At 35.9% G+C, this 13163-nt stretch overlaps 1 protein-coding gene across 2 annotated transcripts in view; it reads right to left on the minus strand.

Moving 5' to 3' along the window:
- Nucleotides 1-1003: 1003 nt before the first annotated feature.
- ZNF518A (zinc finger protein 518A) overlaps nt 1004-13163 on the minus strand; it is a 13529-nt gene continuing 1369 nt past the window's right edge. The window contains exons 2-3 of one of the 2 annotated variants that reach the window (XM_072423770.1): nt 6894-6958; nt 1004-6673 (exon numbers count right to left, since the gene is read on the minus strand). In XM_072423770.1, coding sequence (XP_072279871.1) covers nt 2448-6617 — 4170 coding nt within the window. In that variant the 5' untranslated portion in view covers nt 6618-6673; nt 6894-6958 and the 3' untranslated portion in view covers nt 1004-2447. Of the gene's footprint in view, nt 6674-6893; nt 7036-13163 lie in introns of those variants that run through there. The other variant, XM_072423771.1, reaches the window with a different exon arrangement.

Below are 13163 nucleotides of genomic sequence, written 5' to 3' on the forward strand. Positions count from 1 at the left end.
AAAGGCCTGTCTGAACTTGGCCTAGGAAATACAAAGCTGTATTTTAAAAGTATCCTAACTTTAAGCAAAAAGTTAATCCACAATGAAGGAATAATTAAAATGTTGAATCTATTTAGGAAATAGAGTATAAAGACTTTCCATGGATCATCAGAGACAATCAATAGATCATAAGACAAGGTAAAAACACGCACCACAAGGCTTTAGGATGCCTTTTCTGGGTTTAAATGAGAAAAAATGCAGTTGTAAAACTGAAGCAGAACTAACCCCTAAAATATAACTCTTGTAATAAAAACATCTCCTATCGCACTATGCTTTCCTAGATAATAGCTCACCAATACTTATCACAATCCATGATCCCCTGATCTTTCTATTTTTTCCAGCAGTTCCAGTTGTGGCGAGTGGTCCTCAGAAGAAACTTTTTGCTGGTTTCTAACTGGCCATGTCAGTGCCCCATTTGGCAACATAGCACTTAAAAAAAACACCTGCAGTCCAGAGCAGCTCTCCAATCTACTGTTGCAATAATACAGGTTAGGATAATTTTTGCCTCTCCCTTCCAAAACAAATAGCAATATATCTTCCAGCAAGGAAAAGAAACCATTTTATTAATTTACCTGCACAAAGCAAACAAGACGCTCCCTTAGGGGACACTTAGTTACTTCTTGCAAAATAAGGGAGGATGGGCTTTATTCAACATATAAAGCATGTTGTGGTCAGGATAAGGTATTGCAGGGGACATCTTAGGAATTAAGGAGAATTATGCAACTGTAACTTTTTTTTTTAGTAGTACTTGAGAAAACTTTTCTTAAAAATGTAAGTTTATCCCCAAGTTTGGCCTGGTTGTTTTGGTAGATAGGGGAGAGAATGAACCCAACTGTGAAGCAATGTATTATACATCGGTCTCCAGGCTCATTGCCTTGCACACATGACTGCCCAGGAAAGGTAAATGTGTTAACACTAGGACGGGGCTTTTTTCACATTTATGAATGCAAATTTGAATGCATGGTTATGTTTTTGCTAATTTTAGAAGACTGATCATACAAAAAATGAATGTATAGATCTGTGTGAAAATAGTTTTGCATTATTGTGGTTGCCCAGTTATTTAGTTCTGAAAAAGAACCTAAAATGAAAGGTCTGCCTTTACTGGGTCTGATTGAATAAAGATCTCTTGGTTAAGATAGATTATCATGGGAGAACCTGGAATGGATTGAAAACATTTGCCAAAATATGGAAAATTTTAAGAATTCCAATCCAGGTTTGTTGAGTCATTTTGGTTGTCCTATGATAGAATTATCTTCTCTATGAGCTTTAATAAATCAGCCCCACTGCCTTTGCCGTTTCTTTCTCATAAAATCAATTAGAGTGAAAATGTAGATGGGAGAAAAAAGGACAATCCTTACCCCCCTCCTCCTGATTGCTGGCCATGATGCACTGCCCTATCAAGAAGAAGCACATTTTTACAGAGACACTACCGTCTATTGAAAGAGAATTTCCTCCTTAGAGTCTGAGAGATACACACACACATACATCCCAAGGAAAAGCTGCACCCAACTATGGGGTAAGCAAACACACGTTAACCTTTGTTTTGTGTTTTTTGTGACCATGGCACCATCTCATTTAATACACACAGCCCAACAGAGTTCTGCTGACACTGAAATCTGTGCTTCAAACTAAAAACATGATTATCGTTTAATAGAGAAATTAAAAAGAGTACACAATTTTGTACACAGAATTTGCAAAAATAACAAGATGCATATATACAGCCATTCACAATTATTCACTTCCATCAAAATTAGCAATGTAAGCATCTCAACGTCTTGGCAATCATGCTTTTAATTTTACATTTGACAAAAAAAAAAAAAAAAAGAACAAAGTTAACTGTGTTTTACGAAGTTTTGTAAAAAAATTTAGACAGATGAAAATATTAGGCGTTTTCAAGGCTTTCTTACCAGGTAGTACTATTATACATTTTTCTGGCAATTGGGAATGATGTGTACTTTAGGTATGAGTCAATTCTGTAAGAATGTACAGAGTACACACCGAAATATTAACAACAATTGCAGAAGTCACACATTTATACATGGCTTTGTAAACAATTCTTTCACTGAAGTTCAACAAACCTTGCACTGATGGATTTTTTTTTGTTTTTAATTATTTCCCCAACTTTTCCAGTAATTTAAACACTAAAAAAAGAATTTAATTATTTTGAATACTCACAAAGTTTACATCATATTCCATAAGAAATAAGAAAAAAATACAAAAAGAAAAAAAAATGTGAATGGAAAACCCGAATAGCAATAGCACGAGTCTTTATGTCAAAATACTGGACTGGATTGTAGTTGAAAAAATGGTGAAACAGAAACACTTTTGAAATTAATGCTGGTAAAAAAACAGAGAAATATGAACAGCAATCTTACAAGCAACATGTAAAAACCGTTCAGAAACAACTGTTAAAACAATGTGTTCCAATCTTTTGTAGCTTCCATGAGATGTCTTTGGCCATGTCCTACCCATTCATCCTGGTTATCAAAAACCCGACCACAAAACCAGCAGTTAAATTTAGTCTGAAGCTTGTCCGTGGGTGTATTTTTTACAATTTTGTAATTGTTTTTGCTTGTTTTTTTTAGCGTTAGTTTGAGGACAAATCGATCTTTATCGGGGCTAATGGGCTTTGAACGGCGCAGGCGTCTGCCTTCATTTGGCCTGAGTAGCCCTGACTCCAGAAGAGCTTCAATTGTTCTTTTGGACAATGATACCTTTAAAATTTGACCATTGAATTTTGAGATGGTTCTCATAATGTTGTCTACTTCAGGAATGTCAGCATCTGGATGGTTTAATACAACAACAGGCTGATTTCTTTGAGGATATTTTACAAGTTGGTTAGCACTAAAAGGAAACAATCTTAGTGTCCTCACTACATCCTTAGCAGGTTCTGGTGGTGGTGGTGAAGGTGATGGTGTTGGTGAAGGCATATCTAGAGGGCTTTCTACTTCGCTTGTGTATGATTTTGCCTTGCATTTTCTGTGTAACATTTGCTTTCGTGGAACATCCTGCAAGAATTCACTTACTCTCTTTTTTGTCTTAAATTCAAAGTCAGCTTCGTAACTACCAGAGTCTGACACTTTTCTTTTGCAATTCTTGTTCTTAGAATTTGCTATATTAATAATATTTTGCTTGCTTTTTGGTTTAGGCACCTTTGACATAGAAGATTGAGAAGTTGTTTTGTCATCACTGGCAGGAGACAGTTGGCCTACTGAAGCAGAACTGGAGTTGGACCTCAGACAAAGTTTTCGTTCTGCTGGCTTCTGCAAACAAACTGCATTGTTGTTTATACTTGCAGATGTACTTCCACCATAACCATCAAATGCACTAGTGTCCTCCTCCTTAACTGAAGATGCTGACATTGGGTTCATCCTTTCACTATTTTTTAAGACTGTATTTTGCTGAACCTCCTCAGGTTTCTTTGGTAAGACTTTCCGGCTGACTTGATTGACTTGGTTGACATGGACAGTTTTCTGTGGGTGTGCAGATGATGCACTATTTGGCAAAACATAATTCAGCAGGACTGCTTGTTTTCCATCAGGCAAAAGGGCATACAGTGGCTGTTTTTGCATGGGTTGTTGTTGCTTATTACCATCTATACCTCCAGTTATTCCCCTTGACCCATCTGGGTTGACACAATACTGCAAAACATTTAGGTTAATTGGAACTTTGTTTCCTCCAGAAGACCCAGAAATTATATTGGCTGGAATACTTGCAGAAGAGCCCAAGTCTTGTTTAAGAACATGAGGTACTGGAGGACGCTGTAATCTGGGAAGTGCCATTTTCCCCAAATTGTTTACGGAACCCATTACCTGAGAGCCACTGTTATTCACATTTGTCACATTCCGTATGGTACCAAATGGTCCATTGGCAATAGTTAATACCATGCCAGGTTTTGTATTGAGCATAACAGGTGCATTCATTCGGTTAGGACTGGAGAATGTTGCCGAATTAGAAGCATTTGCCTGGGATGTTATCATCCTTACACCAGGCTGATTATTAGGCATTACAGGCAGTGCAAACCTGTTAGTAACTGATGGATAAAGAACAGTATTGCCCTGTGGCATGCCGGAGACTTGTTGTGCACGAAGAAAATGAAAGGCAGGTGGTCCAGAAGGTTTTGTTATAGTGGCAATTCTGTCTTTTGACAGCTGTTGGCTAACTATTGAATCAGAATGTGTTTTCAGGAGATCGTTTGCTCTCACAGAAAAAGATGTTTTGTTACTAGATCCTGGAGAATCTGGTTCTTGCTTCAAGAACACAGCTGAAGGAACATTACCATTAGGTATGCGACCATCGAATCTTGGTACGGGGCTGGGTAATGGCTGCTTTGCAAAAGCAGGTGCATTGTTGCTAGAAAGTGGGCCCAATGTTTTTGTTAGGCTGACTTTGTCATTTCCTCTTTTGTTATCTTGCAGGATGTTATGCAAGTATGTGTTTTTCCCAAAAGGTTTTGGATCGGGAAGACGACTTTGCAATGAAAATACAGATGTAATCCTTGGCATGAAGGGCATATTGTCACCTTTGTTCATTTCCATTGGTCTTGGGAATCTGTCATTAAATTGGACCCCTCTCATTCCAAAGGCATTTTTATGTGGAAATGTGGAAAAGGAGAAATTCCCAAGACCACTTGCTGTGGATGAATGTAAAATTGAACTGTTTAGCTCCTTTGAATACATGGTTGAAGAAGAAGGTATTCCACTGCTTTCATTGCTATGTTGAGTTTTATACAAGAAACCAGTAGTTGGATCAATTAAACGATTCGATCCAGTAGAAGAATGCATTCGATCCTTAGCAGTGTCATAGTTATGGTCATTATCAAAAAACTGCTGCTCGTTAATATTATATTCCTCAGGTTCCTCTTTGATCTTCCTGCCAACAGCTGATGCTGATGACGTGGGTGTATTAAAACTGTGCACATTTTTGTGTGGAGTTTCAAAAGAGGTTGGTCTGTTGAGATTTCCCCTGGAAGCAGATTCGTTTTTTCGTGTGATGAGTGAGCCTAGAGCTGCTGTTGTAGCCTGCAAAGATGGGGACTGTTTCTCCACTGGAGTGCCAGCCACAGAATTCTGCCCTAACAGAGATTTAAATGACGGAGTCAAACGATTATCAGTCATATTGTTTGATGGGCCATATGGTTTGTGGTTAGTGCTGTGAGAAAAGCGTGGCAGGCTATTTGAAGACTGAGGTGATGGTTGTGAAGTATTAGCAGCCTGTTTATTGGATGGTAATAACTTGATAACTAGGTTTTGCTTCCCGTTGACCATTTTGTAACCCACAAAAGTTGCACTGTAATTTGCTGGAACTGTGATTTTATTGTTTTTAACCATTAGCACAGTTGGCCCGTGAACTACTTTTTGTAGGAGTCCCAAGTTGCCTTGTGTGTTTGAGTCCTCTTTGTTGCAGTTTATTGTGGTCACAGATGACATTCCATCATTTAAAGATTGTTCAGCGTTAACATTAACCCAAACATCCTTCAGAGGATGTTCTTTATCTGGAGACTTAAACTGGAAACTATTAGACCTTTCAATGATTTCTCCGGCTTTTTCTGTACCTTCTGGTCCCCACAATGATTTATCTTGTGTCTCCGTTGAGCCCGTTTTTAAGGCAAGCTTCAGTCCAGCATTTGTTTGCGCCATTTGTGAGTTAGAGGCCTCTACAATATGTTCATCTCTTGTGTGAACGTGCTCAGGATGCTTGGCTAAAATGTGTTTCACAATAAAATCCTTTCGCATTGCACTATAGTTGCAGTACTGGCAGCTAAATGGCAAAATTGTACTGTGTCCCTGAAGATGTCTCTGAAACTCAGCTTTGGAGTAACTAATATGGTTGCACTTTTGACAAGCATATTCAATTCCATTGTGCCTATGAATGTGCTGAACAAATGTCCCAACATCTCTGGTAGTAAATCTGCACTTTGAGCAGCTGAAGTGGCCATTGACGCAGTGTGCGACTGAGAAATGCTTTGTTAAGCCCAACAAGGTATATAAATAGTCATTGTTACAGATCTCACATTTAACCAGTGCACTCCTATGTGTTTTTCGGTGTTGCTTAAACTCCTGAAAATCACTAGCAGAAAAGTTACACATTTCACAGGGGTAGAGGGGTAATTCTCCATTATGACATATTAGAAAGTGTTTTTGAAGATCATTGGGGCTGTAGCGGATTCCATTTTTGCATTTTTGACAGAAAAAATGAAGAACTTTTGCAGATATATTAGAGGAATCGTCATCTAAGTTTGGTTCAAGTTTGATTTCCGCATTCTGATCCTCCGCATTTTCAACGTTATTGGTGGTTCCTCTGGCCACTGATTTCCTTGCTGTTTGTTTTTTACACGGTGACTTTGAAATGATTTCTGCAGTGTTGTTTAAGTTACTACTTTCTCCTGCTTGGTTTACAGGTTGAGCAGGGTTTGTCTCCTTTCCACATAAAACCCTTTCATTAGTGGAAATCGATGAGGAGTCTGTGTTGGGTTGGCTGGTGACAAAAGAATTTCCAACATAATCCCATAAGCCATCTTTTGAAGATGTAGATTCCTCTATGTCCATAAAAAAGTCTTTACTGGGTGATCTCATCATTAATTAAGCTGAGAAATTGTGAATCAAAGTGAATCAAATCTGTGACTGGAATTTACCTATAAAAACACAATAATATTGGATATTAGAAACCTAAACACTACAGAACACACAAACATAGATATTCAAATTCTAAATATGCAAAGCAATAGAAACTATTTTATATGAAAAACATTTCTCCTCGATAAACAACTTACGTACAAGAAAACAGTTCTTAAGAGTTCTCATATTTTTACAAAACTTTAATAAAGACATGAAGTGAAAAACAATTACCCTTACCTCATACATCTTTTGCTCCTTTAATCCAATCCCTCTGTTATTCTTCCAATTATCTATTTAGGGACCTAAACAGAAAATTATATGATTAAAACCAAGATCCATCAAAACTCAAACTAGGTCTTAATACATAAAAAGATTTGGTGACTAGGTTGTATGTACAAGGGAAGCCATTGATAGCCGTAAAAAGGTCAAAATGTTTTTCTCTGTATATCTATAAGAAATTAATGACTTTATAATGTTTAAAGTTTCACATATATTAATGAAAAATAAGCATTTCTCCACAAACACGGCATACAAGGGAGGCATTTATGTACATTCCTACCAAATCATGCAACTGGAGATCTGCTGAAATATTTTCTGATGCAATCTTATGCTAGTTGAATATGCATTAACGTCAACCCCGGCACAATCTTCAACATGAAGAATTGCTCAAATACCAATTTAAATTTACTCTTCTCTCTGTTTTTTGTTTTTTTTATTATTTGAGATTAGACGTGAAAATAAAAACAGAGCATTGTAAAATTATAGAATGCAGCAAAAGTATGGCAACCAAACACATTAACATTCACTACAAAATTACCCCTGTAGCAATAAAAAGCTAATGCTCTTTAATTAAAAAAAGAAAAAAAAAAAACACAGACACACAATTATATACACATACAGACAAACATATATTGTTTTAACATTTCTTCTGTTTGATCCTAAATTTGTTCCACAAGTTTATTTTGTTACATTCCAAAAAGGAAACATTTGCATTTTCTACTGGTCTCCTGGATTTGTTTTAATTAAAATCTAGATGTCAACACATAAAGTAAACAAAGATAAATCACAAAGTGCTTCACATTAAATGCTATAAAACTTGCTTTTATTAAATAGGTGCATGATCTAAATGCAGCCATTACAAGCAAAGTGTCCCCACCCTCCTCTTACTGAAGCATTACTGGCAAGAATTTCCAGGTGTCACCACAACCTCACACGTCACATAAAGGCCTTTACCTATTCAAGTCATTACTTCTACAGGAATACTAAGTCATTCACAACAGCCTCATACAAAGGCACCCAGCAGCTTCCATATTTCACATAAGACTAGAAACAAAAATTACTTAAAAGCAGAAAGCCTTAAGCTGATGATAAAAATAAACTGGATAAATCAAAATGCTTCTTCCATACAACAATACTTTTGTTATGTTCATGCTTTGTTTTATTTATTGATAATTTACCAGCGATCATTGTATTTAAAAATAACTTATGCCCTCCACAATTATAAAGATGAACCTTTATATTAATCAAATCTATAATAATGATATGAATCAAATCTACATTTCCATTCTAAGAAAATAATGTTTGGTTCTGGGCTACTGCGATACCGTAATAACTTAGCCCCGCTTAGGGTTAATATTGGAACATCTTTTCACTTGCCAAAATGAATCTATTCTATATAGTGATTCCTCAGGAAATAAAGTTAATATATTCAGAATTTTGTTCTTTTATGCAAGATCCTCTCCTCCTCCTGTGTCATGGTTTGTATTTTGAAACCCCTATTTAATGCACAGCGCTGTGTAATATGTTGGGGTTATATAAATACAGTTTAATAATAAAAGTAAAATTAACAGTACAAGAATTAACTCACTTCAATTTAAAATGTTTCTTTTATTGCAAATCTATTAAATCCTCTTTAATAATAATAATAACTCAAATTGATTACAAAAAGTATAATATCCGAATGTTATTGCAAGCTCTTCTGGGCAGGGTCCTCTCCTAGTTCTGTGTCATTGTATCTGTCTGTCATATGCTACCCCTATTTAATGTACAGCGCTGCGTAATATGTTGGTGTTATATAAATACAGTTTAATAATAATAATAATAATAATAATTGGCTAAGCAGTTGTAACTGCCGTGGTCTAATCTACAGGTAGCCACTAGGGGGAGAATACAAAATCTGAACACAAGATTAGCAGAATGCATTTTATTGTAAACTTCAACATAACTCTAAATAAGCCAAACAGAATATTTTTGGAAAACAAAGTACGATTGCTAGAAAAGGATCAGGTTGAAGCATGCTTTACAGTGACAGAAGTGGGGTATAATGTCTAATTTATACATTCATTCTACAATGACAGAAAGCTGTACAGCTGCTTCCACCATTTTACAATGGGTTACATTTTTCTTCTGCATGCTAACACTTTTCTGTTTTCAAGATATCGACAAGATAAATGTCTCTTATAACAGGCTTTTAATGATATTTATTCAAATAAAAACAATGCAAAACTAGGAAATTTTTGTTTGAAAAAAAAATTTAAAATTTAAATAAATGTTAGGCACGTTTTGTTTTGCATTACTTTGACACCTAATTTCCACTGGTAAAACTCTCTTTTAAATGCCGTAAATGATGAGAGTGAAATCTCTTGTGGTGCATGGTGGGAATGTTCCCTACCCCTGTCAATGTTCCCAGAAGCTGAGAGAGGATGGCTGGAGTTGCTCTGTAAGCAGGCTGTTCACATGTTAATGAATGCACCGGGCATGGCGATGTAACACTGACGTGTGAATAGCTACAATCAGGGGGGCAGTAAGGGTTGGAGTACTACTTGTCCCCATTCAGATATTTATTTCCTGATCTGTTTCATGCAGGAGGTATATTCAGACAAATAAACATACATGTAGCTAATCAACCATGCAGCCGTACAGAATTTAGTATGGAAAATTGTGAACTTTAACAATGATTTACTAAAGGGTTTGAGAATAGTCATACAACAAAACGTTTATTTATTATTTATTTAAAAGTAAAGCGAGAATTTTCTTTTTACATAAGTGAACCTTTTTGCTTATTGTGTAAACATGAAATCTTTTAGTAGATAAGACTCTCTGTCTAAATGGAATCCACTTTCTAAATGATCCAAATGTAAGTAATAACGCACATCCATGAAAAAAATATGTCTGTGACTAACAAACATCTATTAATAATCTGACAGCAATGGATATTGATTTATAGAACATGTGAATGCTTCAAAGTTAGCAGGCAAATTACAACAGTTTACTGAAACTTTATAATCATTATTTCCATATCAATTGCCTACATCAAATAAAGCCAACAATTCTTATGTAGTAAGAAGTATCTCTGTACATTCCTTGGTGAGCAAAGTTGACCTGCCTGGTATTACTACTCAAAAACAATATGGTTAGCATTACAGAAATGGAAGTTTTATAATACTATTCTTATTAAAATAAGTTCATATTAAAGCCCAAATGTTACAAGGCCAGTTTTGTTGATGCTTGATAATCTATTGAGATACAGAACACAGGACTGTTGACAGTAATGGTCAAAATCAAAAAGGAACTTTTGCTAACTACTAGCACTCTTAAATGCTGTCAACATTACAGATTATGGTTACCAATCGGTCCGGGCTCAATATACGGCCATGGAAACCAGTCGGCTATACATTTCAATTTACATTACCAGGACACAACTGGGAAACTTTGGCCTCCACACCATCGGCTGTCACATAATACAAACTCTATACCAGGCACCATATTGACATAAACCACACAACTAGTATAACACACAAGGATGATGTATTGGTTTTGGTGTGTTACCAAAGGTAGCCACAAATAAATATTTTACATTAAACACAAAATAGCATTGAAGGAACAAATAATATAAAATATGACGTTGAAGTATGACGTTGTTGCCATCAAACAAGCTACTGGTAATCTAACTGAATCTACACAGCAATGGCGATGGACTTTCTGCTTCTCAATACAACTATAATTTCAAAACACTTAATGAAAATGATCTAATAATTGCTAAATCTGTAATACTTCACCTGTAAATCTACAATTCTTTATCAACCATCACATCTAAAACTACAAGGCTTTGTCAACCATCAACTTCAAATGTACAATTCTATGTCAACCATCACCTATGTCAACAATTCTTTGTCATCCATCACCTCCAAATCTACAATGCTTTATCACCTGTTCCCCCTAAGTCTATAAAGATTTGTCATTCACCACCCAAAAACCTAAATTTTTTTCACTTTCGCCACCCCTTACTTCATTAACATTTACCTACGTCGCACCTATATCTATTACAATGTCACAACACTATACAGCAATTTGATGCTTAGCACCAAAACCAACTCAACGGTCAACTGTTTTGACCTTTATCAAACGTTATGTAAAAAGAGTTTATAAATGGGAAGAAAAAGAGTAAATATTGCCCCAAGTGTAGGTTCAATAGTGGGTAATTTTTGGATAACCCCAGAAATATTTTCTGTTGCACCCTCAAAATAAATACTAAAGTAGCTGTATTGATAACAGACATGGTTCTGTAAATCTGAATGTGATTTTAGTAAACCAATTTAACCCCCCTCCCCAAGGAAACAATGACATCAATTTGCCATCTGTAATTTTTTTAAATAAAACCGATTCCTCATCTATCATCTGCAAATTGAATATTTTGCCACTGCCCCTAATATTCCCCTAATATTTTCACCAAGTCTTTACTCAACACCATGATGATTTATTACAGTACCACACAAACCCAAATGAATCAGTTACCCCCCAAATATGAAGCTTTGTTATCTCTAAATCTAATGCATGGAATCATCCGTCACCTCCATACGTACAACGCTTTGTCAACTGTCTCCTATATTTAGAACTATTCATCATAACTCAATGACATGATAATTCTCATAGTACTGCACATTCCCACGTGAATCAGTTTGTCTCCTTTACATCTAACTCTTCAGATTTGTTGTCTTTAAAATCGATATCATGCAGTAATCTGTCTGCCCAAAGTCTAACGTCTCAATAATCTACCCCTTAATATTTTGTGTCATTTACCCTCTAAATCTATCACAATTCATCACCATCATTAAATGATGTTTTATGACGGTATCGCACCTTCACACATTAATCAGTCAACTTGTCCCCTAAATCTACTGCTTTGTTATCTGTCATTTTTATACTGATAGCACGCAGTCTTCTAACACCCCAAAATCTAATATGCAGTCAACTGTCACCCCAAAATCTAACATGCAGTCATCTGCCCTCCTAAATCTTTAATGATTCATCATCATAACTCAACTATAAGAAGTTAAGCACCACATCCACCCACATAAATCCATCTGTCCTATCTAATTCAATATTACGCTGTCATGTGTCACCTAAGTAGCATCTCATCATTTGTCACTACATAACACTTTATTATCTGTCCCCCTAAATCTAAAACACTTGTCATCTGTGATAACTCATCAATGTGCCGTTTTGTTACAGTACCATGCTAGCCCACATGAAAGAGTCGATTTTTGCACTCCTAAGTCTAACTCTTCGTCATCTTTCACTTCTAAATCCATAACATGTCATCAATCTAATGCCCTATCATCTGCCCCCCTAATTCTATGTTTTGTCATCTGTCATAACACAACAAAAGAATGTTTTATTACAGCAACCTATTGGAATTATTTAAATTGTTACCCCTAATTCTAATCCTTCATTATCAGTCATCTTTCAATGTAATGCAGTCACCTTTCACCTCTAGATCCAATGTCTCATCATGTCACCCCTAAATCTTTAATGCAATCTATCACTCCTAAATCTCAGAAAAGAAGTCAGTACATTTTTAGCAATTATAGGTACCCAATAATGTCTTCCGACTCCACAGCCCTGTCTAAATCATTCTTTGTCACCTGTCACCCCTAAATCTATCAGTTTGTCTTCTGTCACTCCTACATCTAACACACTGTCACCTGTCACCCCTAATTCTATAGAGCTTCTTTGACTATCAACCTTAAATCTAACGGTTCATCATGCACCACCCCAAAATCTATTACTTTTCGTCATCTGTTACACTAATTCTATCATTCTTCATTATCTGTCACCTTTATGAGACTTCTTCCTCATGTCACCCCTAAATCCATAAACCTTCATCTTTTACCCCTTACTTCTAAAGACTTCATTCATCTGTCAACCTTAAATCCATAATTGTTTATTATCTGTCACCCCTAAATTTATACAACTTTTTTTTCTGGCACCCCTAAATATAAAGGTTTATCACGTGTCACCACTAAATATCACTCTTCGTTATCTGTCACCCTTAAATGTCATTATTTGTCATCTTCACCTCTAAATCACTTTTCATTCTGTCACCCCAAAATCATTATTTCTCATTATCTTTCACCCCTTACTCTATACATCCTTATCTGTCACCCTTAAATCTTATGGATCATCACCCCTAAATATTACTTTTTGTCATATGTCACCCCTAAATCT

The sequence above is a fragment of the Pyxicephalus adspersus genome, chromosome 10 (assembly GCF_032062135.1).
Source record: "Pyxicephalus adspersus chromosome 10, UCB_Pads_2.0, whole genome shotgun sequence".
In the NCBI taxonomy this organism is placed as follows: Eukaryota; Metazoa; Chordata; class Amphibia; order Anura; family Pyxicephalidae; genus Pyxicephalus; species Pyxicephalus adspersus.